The 12,902-nt window shown below is 35.2% G+C and overlaps 1 protein-coding gene across 6 annotated transcripts in view; it reads left to right on the top strand.

Annotated features, from left to right (window-relative positions):
* The window catches only part of RO60 (Ro60, Y RNA binding protein), an 18,871-nt gene extending 5,969 nt beyond the window's left edge, over positions 1-12,902 (top strand). For 5 of the 6 annotated variants that reach the window (XM_037404721.1, XM_037404720.1, XM_037404718.1 and 2 more), the window contains 7 exons: positions 500-720; positions 973-1,119; positions 2,582-2,719; positions 3,005-3,121; positions 3,877-3,990; positions 4,439-4,585; positions 5,861-12,902. In XM_037404721.1, the coding sequence (XP_037260618.1) occupies positions 500-720; positions 973-1,119; positions 2,582-2,719; positions 3,005-3,121; positions 3,877-3,990; positions 4,439-4,585; positions 5,861-6,013 (1,037 nt within the window). In that variant the 3' untranslated portion in view covers positions 6,014-12,902. Of the gene's footprint in view, positions 1-499; positions 721-972; positions 1,120-2,581; positions 2,720-3,004; positions 3,122-3,876; positions 3,991-4,438; positions 4,586-5,860 lie in introns of those variants that run through there. The other variant, XM_037404722.1, reaches the window with a different exon arrangement.

Here is a 12,902-nt window from a genome sequence, read left to right as displayed (position 1 = left end):
AAATTTTTATTTACCTGAAAATAACTGTGTTTTAAACCTTTTACTGTGGAGCTATTTTGGAAACCCAAATACCATTGTAGACTGATAATTTCTTGGTGATAGTATCCTGTAAACTGCACCTTAAAAATGTGAGTGGTCATATCAGAAATGGACCTGTTTATCTTCAAGGTAAACAGAGTTTGTTCCTTCTTTTTCTTCCTTACATCAAGAGAAGATAAAGTGATACAATTCCCTCAGTTTGTTCCTATTTGCTTACAAATGATGAATTAACACTTTCTTGTTATTTGGGAAGATCTGTTAGTTTCAGATATGTTAGGCTTCTTCTAAGGGAATAGTACAGTGATTAAAACTACTGCTCTAAGCTGTGTGTGGCTGACCTTTTTCTATAGCTGGTTGGCAGGTCTGAGAAGGAACCCTGCTAAGTCATTTGCTTGCTAAAATGATAAATGCCAATGTAAAGATGGTAATCCTGCTTGGAAAATATTTTTCTTTTCAATAGGAATTGCTGTAGTCACTAAATACATTACCAAAGGGTGGAAAGATGTCCAAGAGGCTTATAAAGACAAAGCAGTTTCTGCTGAGACTGAAAAACTCTTGAAGTATCTGGAGGCTGTGGAGAAAGTAAAACGCACAAAAGATGAATTGGAAGTTATTCATTTAGTAGAGGAATATGGTCTAGTTAGAGAGCATCTCCTGACAAACCATCTGAAATCTAAAGAGGTAGGTAAACATCAGCTTTGTATTCTCTTTAGAGTAACACTTTTCAGAGTCTTGAGTCTAGATTTCCATAACAAATATCCCTTATGCTGCTTTTCAAGATAGTTACCAAAATAGCCGATCTAAAATATTGAAAATCTTCATATAACTTGTATGTTTATTTTAAAATACACTTATGTAATGTACAAATGTCAGTTCTTGTAGCTTGGGAATCTCATCTTTTTTTTTTTCTTTTCTCTCTTTCTTTGATCATAGGTTTGGAAGGCATTGCTGAAGGAGATGTCCATTGCTCTGCTGTTGAGAAATCTGGGAAAGCTGACAGCAAATTCGGTGCTTGAACCGCGAGGTTCAGAAGTGGCAATAGTATGTGAAAGACTGAGAAATGAGAAACTGCTAAAAAAGGTAAGACCTTTGTCATAATTAGTGCCAGCCTTTGTGGTTTTTAATCTCTTCCTAAACGGTGTTTCTTCAGGCAACCTCTTTACAAAATAAAAGGAATGTTTTTTGTAGGAAAGATATAGTTTATTCTTTTAGAAAACTGCAGTGGAATACCTGCCCCCTTTTTTTTTTTTTTTTTTTTTTTCCCCCAAGAATTAGTTCCCTATTTGACAGCTCCTCCCCCCTTCCCTGTGTTTCTAAAACTTCTCTACAAATTAAGTATATTGACAGCTAGGATATTTTTTTATATTAGGGTTATGGCAAGTTTTGCCAGTTGGGTTCATTCATTATTTTTGAGTCTTGTAATTTAGAATCAGCAATACAAGCTTAAAAAGTGAGTGGAATTTGCTTGTGTAGGATCTTAGGAAGTGAATGAAGAAAGTAGCATAGGTGTGAGGAAAAAGAAGATGGAACAAGGAGACTTTCTCCTTTCAGATTGCTTTACCTACCCGTCAGAGGTAAGAAAATAAAAAGGAAAAAGAGGCTTCTCTGAAAGAAGATCAAAATTTCCAGGAATGTAATGCGAGATGGAGAAGACAAGTAGTTTTGTGAGTTGGGGAGGCTAAAATCAGAACACTTAACTTCTTCAAGACCATAGTTGAACTGTGAAGAACAGCAGTAGGTCTTTTCTATTCCCCATATCACTGGTCTTCCCTTTTTCTGGTTTCTTCTTTAATCACACATAGTTACAGAGGCACTGGAGAAGGGAGAGAAAAGGTGGTGGCACAATACCTTGATGGAAGAAAGACAGGAAGGCAGGCATTCAGATTTGCATAGGTGTGCTGCTGGTAGTGATCAATGACTGAAACTCCCCTTGAGGAAAAAGATAAAATGTTGATAAGTCAGCAAATCAAAGGTGTGGTTTAGAATACTTAGTTTGCAGCAGCCATTGATTTGGTTTTATGTAGGGAAAGGAGAAAAAAAAAAAAAGAAAATGTTTGGACTGTCTTCTTTACTGTAAGAAGAAAATGAATGCTGTGTTCTGAAAATAGTTTCTTTCTCCAGTTTTACTGTATTTGATAAAAACCTAGTTTTAAGTTTGTTCTTTTCCTGGTTTGACTCCTTTCTCTTCAGCAAGATGGGGACTTTCTCTTACTTGAAGCCTGTGACAGAAAATAGCACTGGACAATCACAGATAGAGCTGTGAAATTTCTCCAGAGTTCTGGTGATGGCATAAGATAACATTTGGAATTCATTGCAGGATTCTGGAAAGGGATTTAGGTTCATTACCAGTAACTGACAACTATCAGTTTGTACAGCAGCTCCTTAAAGACTGCATGGACTCTTAAAAGTTAACAAATTTAAAGTAACAATATATTAAACCAGAGATTTTTGTAGTAAGTTCTTATTTTAAGTTTCAGTTTGTTACTTTTTTTTAAGGAGCTCTGATTTTCAAAAACTTGCTGTTGATTTCTTCTGCTTGTAGGGCAGAATACATCCATTCCATATTTTGGTTGCAATAGAAAGCTATAAAGCTGGACATGGAAGCAGAGGGAAGCTTTGGTGGCGTCCTGATGAAGACATTTTAGAAGCTTTAGATGCCTCGTTTTACAAAACTTTCAAGGTAATACAGTTCTCCAATTTGTTGTTTTCTGAAAGCTTATGAAATGATGAAGAAAAGTTGTTGGGTAGATAACAATTCTGAAACTTTATGACAAAAACCTTAGGAATTGGGATTTTATTAAACAAAGAATTGGAACTTCATGACATATTCAGCTTTTTGGCAACATTATTGTCCTAATGCTACCTCAGAAAAAATAAAAAGCTCCACTTCTAGGGTTGAAAACTGAAGAGGAAATTAATGTATTAATTATGTGTACCTATTTTCTTTTTCTTTTTTTCGTTTTAGACAGTTGAACCAACAGGAAAACGCTTCGTACTTGCAGTTGATGTCAGTGCATCGATGACACAAAAAGTTTTGGGCAGTGTGCTCAATGCTAGCACAGTTGCAGCAGCTATGTGCATGGTGAGGCCTTAAAGTCCTTTTTTTGGGGGGTTTTTTGTTGTTTTTTTTTTAATAAATATTTGCAGCTTGAGCTGCGCTTTTTGATGCAGAGGTGCTCTAAAGCTGCTTAGGAATCAGAAGAAAATATTCTTTGATACAGAATATGTGACCTTCTGCCTCACTGGTAGACCAGATGTTTAAAGCTACTGGCAACCAAATCCAGAAGGATCAATGTGAAGAAGTTGGTTTCCAGTATAAATCAAGTGGTCAAGGCTGCCTTTTTACTTACCTTAGCTGTAAATACATTTCAATTTTTGTCAGAAGTATTAATGGAATGATACAGATTGGGTTAAGAAATTTCGCAGTAATTGTTGTGTGCATTTGAGTTATCAATATGGCCTTTGTATCACAGTCACTTTCCCCTCAATTTGTTATTTTAAAGCTTGTTGTGTTTTTGTATTATAGAGGAGTTGAACTGTCATTGGTGTTTAAAAATATTTAGTGTTGTATGTCAGAGGGAAGAGAAGAAATATTGAAGTATCTTTAATTACAATAATTAGAGCAGTTGTTTAGTTCTGATTTTTGCAAAGTTGATTTGCCAGTAGTATTACAGAATGTTTAAAGTGTAGAGTGAAGCATTAGTGCATATGAGGAGCTGTGGTGACCTAAATACAAAAGGATGTGTCATATTGTGTGTTTGGTGGGCAGTGCCTTCATTCAGATGTTAAACATTCTGAATAATGTAACTGAATTATTTTTGTCTTCCTCTTTATCAGGTTGTAGCACGTACTGAGAAGGATTCCCATATCGTTGCCTTTTCACATGAAATGGTCCCTTGCCCAGTGACGGCTGATATGACGTTACCTCAAGTATTAGTGAAAATGTATGAAGTATGTAAAAAAAAAAAAAAAAAAATATTTAAAAAAAAATATCGGAAATAGCTGTTGCTACTGTCAGAGTTTAGATGTCTCCGTAGTTACATTGTATTTTCTTCCTAATCAACTCTAGTACTCTTAGTTTGTATCTGTATTAGTAAAACACTGGATTTTTTTTTTCTTTCTTTTATTTAAAGTCCAGCAAGTGTAATTATTTCAAGTGCTCGATATTAAACATTGCAATTTAAAATGGCAGCTAGGTCCCAACGAGATAGTTTGAAAAGAATATTAGAATAATCAAACAAATAAACCTCTGGACAAAACTGAAATGAGTAAGTGGCTTGTTCTTTAACAAAGAAGCCTCTGTGTGTGATAAAACATGAAGCTTACATAAAAGTAATTTTTCCATGGTTTACTAACTTCTGTATGAATTGCATGTATTTTTTTTTTTTTTTCTTGCAAGATTCCAGTGGGTACTACTGATTGTTCCCTTCCAATGATATGGGCTCAAAAAACTCAGACAGCTGCTGATGTCTTCATTGTATTTACTGATAACGAGACCTTCACTGGAAATACTCATCCTGCAACTGCTCTTAGAGAGTACAGAGAGGTAAATATGCTTCTGAACTGTTTATAGTTGGTGAATACTGTACAAAATAAATACCAGCTCTAAAAATGTTCTAGAGACTGAAGTAGTTGTGGCTTTTTTCAGCAAATAATTATATATTGTTAAAACCTGATACATTGTGCAGTTAGGCAGAATTAGTGAACACACTGCACTAATTGCGTGTATTTAAAACTGCTGAATTGTTAAACAGTTGATTATTCTACCCTGCTAAGTGTACTGCAATATCAATGAAAATGTGTTTTGTATTCAGGGAATATATGGATTTCTGCATTCTATATATACTTGATTGAATAAGGTTTTTTTATTGTTCTTACAGAATTAAATTTGGCTCACAGAATTAAATTAAACTTTGATATCTGCAGTTAGATACCACAAAGTTTAAATGAAGTAATGAAGATAAGCCTGCAGGGAAGGTGTCAGTAAGATGGGGTGATAGTATCTTGTGAAGAAAGCTCATGATGTTTTAAAGGGGCTACTCTAAGCTGTGTAGCTGTGTAATTTTAAAATAGAACTAAGAAAAATACCTTCTCCAAGTATATTGCTATTAGAAACTCTTATATGGGCAATCTTTTATGTCTTAAAGGAACTATTTTTTAAACTACAAAAAATACATATTGGCAAGCATGTATGTATGGACGTTAATCTTCTTATCATGTCCACCCAGCTGAACTTAATGCCAAAAATCTTTAACTTGCCCACCATGTTTTAGTTTTCTTAGTTGAGATTAGTTTACATTCCTAAATTTGTTCGTTAAAGAAAGAGTTCCTGTACTCTAGACCTCCAGCCACTTGCTTGCTTTACCTTACAGGTTACTAACCTGCTAATTCAGCTCATTTAGCAGAACTGTCCAGGCCACAATTGTTGTAGTTGTTCAACCAACGTTTGGAAATCTTTGCCTTAGGAGTCAAAGAGTGCATTTTTGTCTATTAGATTACTTTATTGGAAGTTTTCTCTCCAAATTAACTGCAGAATAGCCAATGCAATCCTTGCATTTGAAATTATGAATCTTATTATTGCAGGAAAGTTGTGCTAATATACCTCACTGTAATTATTTCCATTTATTTAAGTATATCTTCTGCAGGTTAAGTACAGTATTAACAAGGAGTCTGCAGTTCTGGTTATGGCATGTCTACTTTCTATCAGTACGGCTATTCAGACAGCGGTTTATGCAAGCAGGATAGCAAAACTTGGTCCTCTGGCATGTTTAAGTTACTGTATATGTGCGTTCTGAATTTTTTTTTCCCCTCTTTCCTCTAGAAAATGGGTATTCCTGCTAAACTGATTGTTTGTGGAATGACCTCAAACGGTTTTACGATCGCAGATCCAGATGACAGAGGCATGTTGGATATATGTGGCTTTGATGCAGGAGCTTTGGATGTTATTCGAAACTTCACTTTGGATTTGATTTAGTTTTCTAGACATCTGCTCTTCCCAGTGGGTCCATTGCTGGCAACAGACTTCACCCTGGGACCTCCCAGCCAAATATACTTTATTAGAACATGGCACATCATATACATATTGGAATGTTACCTTTTTGTGAAGGGAAAACAAGAAAAGCAGATGAGAAATCTCTTTTCTCTTTTTTCCTGTTGCACACAATTTAAATTAACAATGGGAAGTTTGCTAAAAGTAGCTACAGGGTTACTCAAGACATAAATTAATTTCATTTATAATAGTTTATAAATACTGAGAGATTTTTAATTCCCCCCCCCCCTCCTTGCTGTGGAATGCTTGTTTGCAAGAATAAATTGATTAATTACTTAAGATGGGGCAGGAAAAGAGAGCGGCTTTAGTATTTTAAATAATGTCAGTTTAACAGCATCTTTGAGAGAGATTTTTCTTTGAGCTTTTTTTAACCTCTGTATTTTAAACTACTAAGGTTCGACAGTTGCCATTGTTACACTACACATCTACAAAAGAAGTATTTTCTGGGACATGTGAGACCATGTGACTGTGACACAGTATAAAAGCCACCCCGTGAAATTTTATACTGATAAAACTGAAAGGAAGAGCTCATACTAATCTTTTTTATCCAGATTATCATCTCAGTTTTCAGGAGTAAAGCATAACTCTCTTTAGGTAAATTGAGGGGCAGTTTCTGTACAATGCTGTTTCAGAAGCACTATTTTAGAATTAATATGCTTTACAGGAAGCTCTAAAAACTGGTTTTAATAGAAAAAGACCTTGGAAATGGCTGGGAAGCTGCATTCAGTCCATGTTACAACTTGAGGAAGCATCAGCACACTTTCAGTGAGGAAGATCACCAAGCGCATGTGTCTTGGCCTGCTCTTGAAGCTGAGTGGTAACAACCAGAAACAAAAAGCTATGTTTTTTTTTCCCCAAAAGAACGTGTTCAATGATACAGAAACAATCTTCCTAACAGGAGCGTATTTACTTTTTTAAAATCTTTTGTAGATTAACATTACTTCTGATTTCATAAATTAATTCAAGCTAACATTTTTCAAAACTACCTCCAGTTTATAGTGACCAATTCTTAAGAACTTTTATGAAATGTACAGTTGTCTCCTTCATGTTCTCAAAATCTTGTTTAGGAAGTGATTGGAACTGGATATTTTTTTTTCTTTTAATTTAGTCTCATACTAGGAGTGTGAGTAAATAAGGAGAACGCTAGTGAATATCTTATCACTTTGGAACAGGAACTGATAGCAATTCATGTGTATATGTATTTAATTCTGTGTGTATGTTTTTATATATGTGTGTATAGGGGGGAAGTTAAAAGATCTCTTTAGTAGATCACAATTTTAGAAGATGAGAAAGGTGTTTTGGGTTTTTTTAGTGGTGCTTTTACAAATTCCCCGAAGACATATGTATGCCAGCCTCTTTTATGCTAATTCTGGCTGTTTTAAACAGTGAATTTGATGTTAATTGAAAACAGCTATGGTTTATAAAAATAGCCCTGTTGTGGTGAATGACATATAAGACCATATTTTTCTGCCTAAACCCCAAGCTTTTAAATGTGAAATTCAAGTTCATATTATACTTTTTATACTTGTAACACTTTTTGTCATGCCTCGTACATATTGATTACAAATTCAGAGCTCGCATTCTGTAGGATGGATATCTCCTTCGGTGCTAAAACATGAGGTTACGTGTTACTGAGGGTATTCTGCTATACAGTTATATACTCCACCTTAACTAATAGATCAAAACAGTGAGGGAAGCCTTTTCTGACGCTAAAACCTTGGCTTAAAGAACTGATGGTAGGACTGTTACCTTTCAGTGGACATGAATGCAGTTACTACTGAATTACCACTGCTGTTATGATACAGCTCTGATGGAATGCTTGAAGGATAAGGAGACTGCAACCAGCTTGTCAAGTGTCGTCTAGAAAAAAGCAAACTTTCCCACAAAAGCTGAGTTGTAGCAATCGGGAGTTTGAAAAAGAAAACTAGCCATTTCTTAGGGAAAATTTCTTAACCACTTTTAGTCTCCTTTCTAAATTAACACCATGAATATGGGGAGTAAACTCATTTGTTCAGTACATGTTAATAATTATTTAAAGTAAATGCACTGATGTTTTGGGGTTGGTTTTGGTAGAAATGTGTTTTAAATTACACAATAATAGCCAAACATCTGATTAGGTGTTTCCTTCTAAGCTAGAGATGTTGACAATAACTGATAGATAAGTATCTTTTGCAAGTACTTTTTCTTATTTGGAGTAGTATGTGTGAAGTAATAGGAAATATTTTGGGCTAAATATAAAATGAAAACTTAAACCAGATATTTCTAGTAACTGTGCAGTTAATTGATAAATTTACTGCAAGTAAAAGATTAGACTAGTTACTAACGGGTTGAACAGTTACAGTAGTGTTGCATCTTTGAAAGCAGTCCAGTTTAAAATGCAATTTCTTGACCTAGAGTGTAAATGAAGATGAACTTTTCAGTAGAACTTAGAGAAAATGTAGCTCCCTGTATCTATTGACACCAGATAGCTTTGCACCGTGTTAAAGATAGCCATCCGTGCTGGAGCACATAATATGCTCCTACATATTTACCGTATCTCTGTACTAAAAAGTCTTGTTAGAAATAGAATATTCTAAGTGGTTTGGGTATCTGATATAAAACTAGCACCAATGAATGAGATCATGTTGTCATTTGCTTTTCCTTTAAGATTTTCAGAGAGGGGGAACTGGAGTAAACGCTGACAGCTGAAACTTTGCAGTGTGTTGACCTTTGTTTCTACCATTTTCTGTCTGGTTTTGTTACTACCTTACAGTAAAGGGCACAGAAGAATGATGCTGCATATTCCTTTTCCACAGACTGGATCTTTTATTTAATCTGTCCATATACTGAATTTTAGGGGACAGCATGACTCACTTGCCATAACATAAACCTGTCCTGATTTTAGCCATTAGTTATTAAACTGATAATTTCCAAAACTATCTGGACATCAAGAGGCAATAATTACTTAGTGTTCAAAAAATAATAATAAGGGAGCTAAGACAAAAGTTTCTAAGCTTAAGGATTAATTCAGTATACAATAAATAACCAACCCTTTCACCAGAGAGGAGACACAGACTCTCTCAGGTTGATAGTGTTGTTTGCATTAGAGGAATACTTTGACTAACAAAACAAAAATGGGGCTGTAATTGTGCACTGCAGTTTACCAATGAAACTGAACAGGGACAAGTTTAAAGATGGTTAATTTTATTAAAAACAGTAATTTAAAAAAAAAAAAAAGGCCTAAATGCAGAGAGCAACTTTAGACTGGGTGAATGTAGGTTTCTTGATATCTAAAAGAATTAATAGGTTTTCAGTTTGACTGCCATTTTATTCTGTCCCCCGTAATTCTGAAGTGTTAGAGTGTTATGTCTAAGACTATAATGTTCAGGCACTTTAGCTTTAAGAATGAAGAAAAGGATGTAATGGCTGGATGGAAGTGCAGCAGAGGTAAAACTTCTGTAGCGAAAGGCTGTAAAGAATGAACATCAAAGGTCAGGCTTCTTCCTGGAAGGGACACAACCAAGAATGTGGCGAGGGCAGAAAGCACTCAAGACCTGTTAAAAGTCATGCAATGCATACATTGATATAGTGTAATAACTCGAAGTCAGTAATTTTGCTAAGGAATAGAATTTTGTGTCAGGAATTTTAGACTGGTAGCAAGGAGGCAGAGAGTTTGGGATGCTTATGGAATTGGATTACAGGCAAAACATGGGGTCTGTACCTACAATGCTGTTTTAAAAAAGGGGAGCCTAAAAGTAGGTGTAGATCTGAAGTCAGCAGGGCCAGTCTTAAGTTCCCACTGTGTCAGGGCTGCTAATAACTGGCCCTAAAATATCTTGCTACTTAAAACCACTGTTAAGCCTGTTTGTTAAACGCTAATCTTTAGGGGGGTTGTGTTCTTTTTCATTGTTCTCTAATTGGGGCCCATAAATGGGAATGGCTTTGAAAGGCTTTTCAATGAAGTCTGTATTCCTGGCTTAAAAGATAAACCAGCAGTTTTGGAAATTTATTTTAATACTGGCTTTGTCTGTAAAAACACTAGGAAAATATTTCACTCCATTGCAAAATGCTGTGCAGCTTAATCGCGTACCTAACTTATGGCCACCATACTCAAAGCACTGGTATGGGTTCAGTTTGTTTCTTTTGGCTGTGCCCTTCCTTTTCTCTGTTAACGTTGGCTTTTTTTCTCCTTTCCCGTTTCCTTGTCACCTCAGGCCTATACTTGAATCTCTTTTCACATACAGGCTCTCAGCCATTCCCCTTTTTTTTTACCTCTCTTCTGCTTCTGCCTTCTTGCTGACAATGAGCATGCTAGCTTAGCTAAATAACTTATACCAGAACTGATGTCATAGTATTTATCTTAATTTTTAAAAGCTGGTTAATTTTTTTCCTTCCTTTGATAATGTAAGTCTCTTAAACATTCAATTTGCTGTATCTATCAAATTTTCGGTAAAGCTTTGTGTAAAGATAAGTAACAAAAGTATACTTGGTTTATTTACCAAAATCAAACATCTGCCTGTGAATGGCTTTATTTTGATAACGAAACTGCTTAAAATTGGCCTTTCATATTAAAAGCTTTTTGTAGAATGAGCTCAATGGGTCGGAGCTTTCCATTCTGTTAAATATTATCAAGCTGCTGTTCCATGCAGTATTAGGGAAACATTTACATTAATATTCTGGATAAATGGGCAGCTTCTTTGTAGTATTGGTCAGAGAAAATCTTCAAAGAATAGGATGTAGAAGTAAACCTGTGCAAAGGATCACTTGTTTTTTGCTTTTAATTTTAAAGCATTTCATCAGTTTATAGGTTTATTTTGCTATTTACAGTGGTTTACAGTGGACAAATATGGTGTAAGCTGTTTTGATGACTTTATTGCTGGAATGGTAGGGATTTCATCGTACCATGCTACAGTATAGCGTACAAAATTGCTGAGTAAGAGTTGCAGGGGGTAAAGGTAAAACACTAGGACAGCGTATTTTGTACATGCTGCTCTAAGGGCTAAGATGTAAGATGAGCTCATTTCAGCAGAAGGTATGGTGTCTTTAAATATGTGTGCTTACATTTGGATTTATAATTTTGATACTGTAAAGCGTGGTTTCTTTAGGTATTTCTGCATTCTGAATTTAAGTTTAAATATATATATATTTGCATATATATATGTGGTATGTTGAGAACTTTTAGAAATGCTTCATTAACAAGTAATGAATATAAATAGCTGTTTTCCTAAATGTTACCAGCTTCTTAGAGTTAAGCACAACTAGTTAGAAATAAAATGTCTTTTCTATTACATTCTCCTATAAAAGTGCAGTTCTACTCTTCAAAAATAATACTGTATAAAGGAGTGATGGGCACATTGACAACTCTGTCTGCTTAGTGGAATAAGCTGATGCTTCCTTCCAGCTTCTCATGCTTTTCAGGAGCACGGTATTTAAGCTGGATGAACGGGTATATCTTAAGTACAGAATCTTTTCGTGGGTCATTTTTAACATTCGGGTCCCAGGGCAAGCATTATTTTAAGATTAACAGCTTTGTCGTGGAGACAATGCTAAGCAAAAATTACAGAAATGTTTAATGACTGCTTCTGAATTCCTCCCTTTTTTTTTTTCTAGAGTAGAACCACACTTTAACTGCCATATCGTGTTTAAGTAACTTAAACATAACATGGCTTTGTGCCATCCAGTAATGAAGGCACTGTCTTGCTGCTACTTTCTATGAAGTGATACACAATTAACAAGAAACTATTTGGATGGGGAGCCTTATTATGCTTAAAAAGAAACATAATTAACCCTTTGAGTGCCTTAAGACATACCTTCTGTAATAAACGGGCACTCACTTGGATCGGCAGGCATACAGCATGTTTTCTCAGCAGTTGGAGTAGAATATTGCCTTCAGTGACAATGCCCTGGGATTTCTGAAACTTAGAACTCAAAGGGTTATTTTAGACTACTGGTTTGGGACTTTTTGTTAAAACAGGGAACAAAATGAAAAGGTCTTTGGAAAAATTCCATTGCGTACTACTATTTTTACATGATGGATTTACCAGCTTTCAGGTGCAAAATTATTGTTAATCTTCTGAGAAAACATAACTGGTCTAAGAATTCTACACAGAGAAAAAGAATACTTGGTTACCACTGTATGTGCAAAATAAATTGCTTTATTAAGTATAAGTTTAGGGAGAGATGCACGTTTGTGTCTGTTTACCTTGATGACTGTGTCCTTGTAAACAAAATTTTACTAAGGCAGTGATGAAGCTAGCAAAATACAGTACATGGCAATAATAAAAATGTAACGAGGTCAGTGTGTCTAATAGCTTATTACATGTTAAAGATGCACAGTGCAGGCAAGTGTATACTAAAGACTTTCTACAAAGGGTGTGGTTTAAACTTATTTCAAACCTGCATTGCAAAAAATGAAGCTGTCAAATTGATACCCTTACAGTCCTGGGTATCTGGAGTTGAAAACAAATGGGATGCTTTTTGGGGAAAAAAGTACTTCAAGTGCATGTAGCACTGAAAGCAATGAAAATAACGGGAGTCTTACTCAAAAGAATTCAGTAAAAATTCATTGACTAATGTTTTTATTCCAAACTGTGCACCTTTAGTAGTGTAATGGTCCCTTTTACTAAAGAATGGGATATAATTTTCTACTTGCATATGAACCTTCTTGAACTAACCAAGAGTCTTGGTATTGCCTGGTCTGGCTTTGGGTGTACATTGTACTGAAACTATTGAATTTTAGACATTTCTTGTAGACATCTAACTGCAAGTTAAAATCACTAGTAAACTGCGTTCTGACTGTAGAACTTAAGTACTTAAATAAACTCTATGCATATTA

Source organism: Falco rusticolus, chromosome 11 (genome assembly GCF_015220075.1).
Source record: "Falco rusticolus isolate bFalRus1 chromosome 11, bFalRus1.pri, whole genome shotgun sequence".
NCBI classification, from domain to species: Eukaryota; Metazoa; Chordata; class Aves; order Falconiformes; family Falconidae; genus Falco; species Falco rusticolus.
Note: the sequence above shows the minus strand (reverse complement) of the source record. Positions and strands in the feature narration are given on the sequence as shown.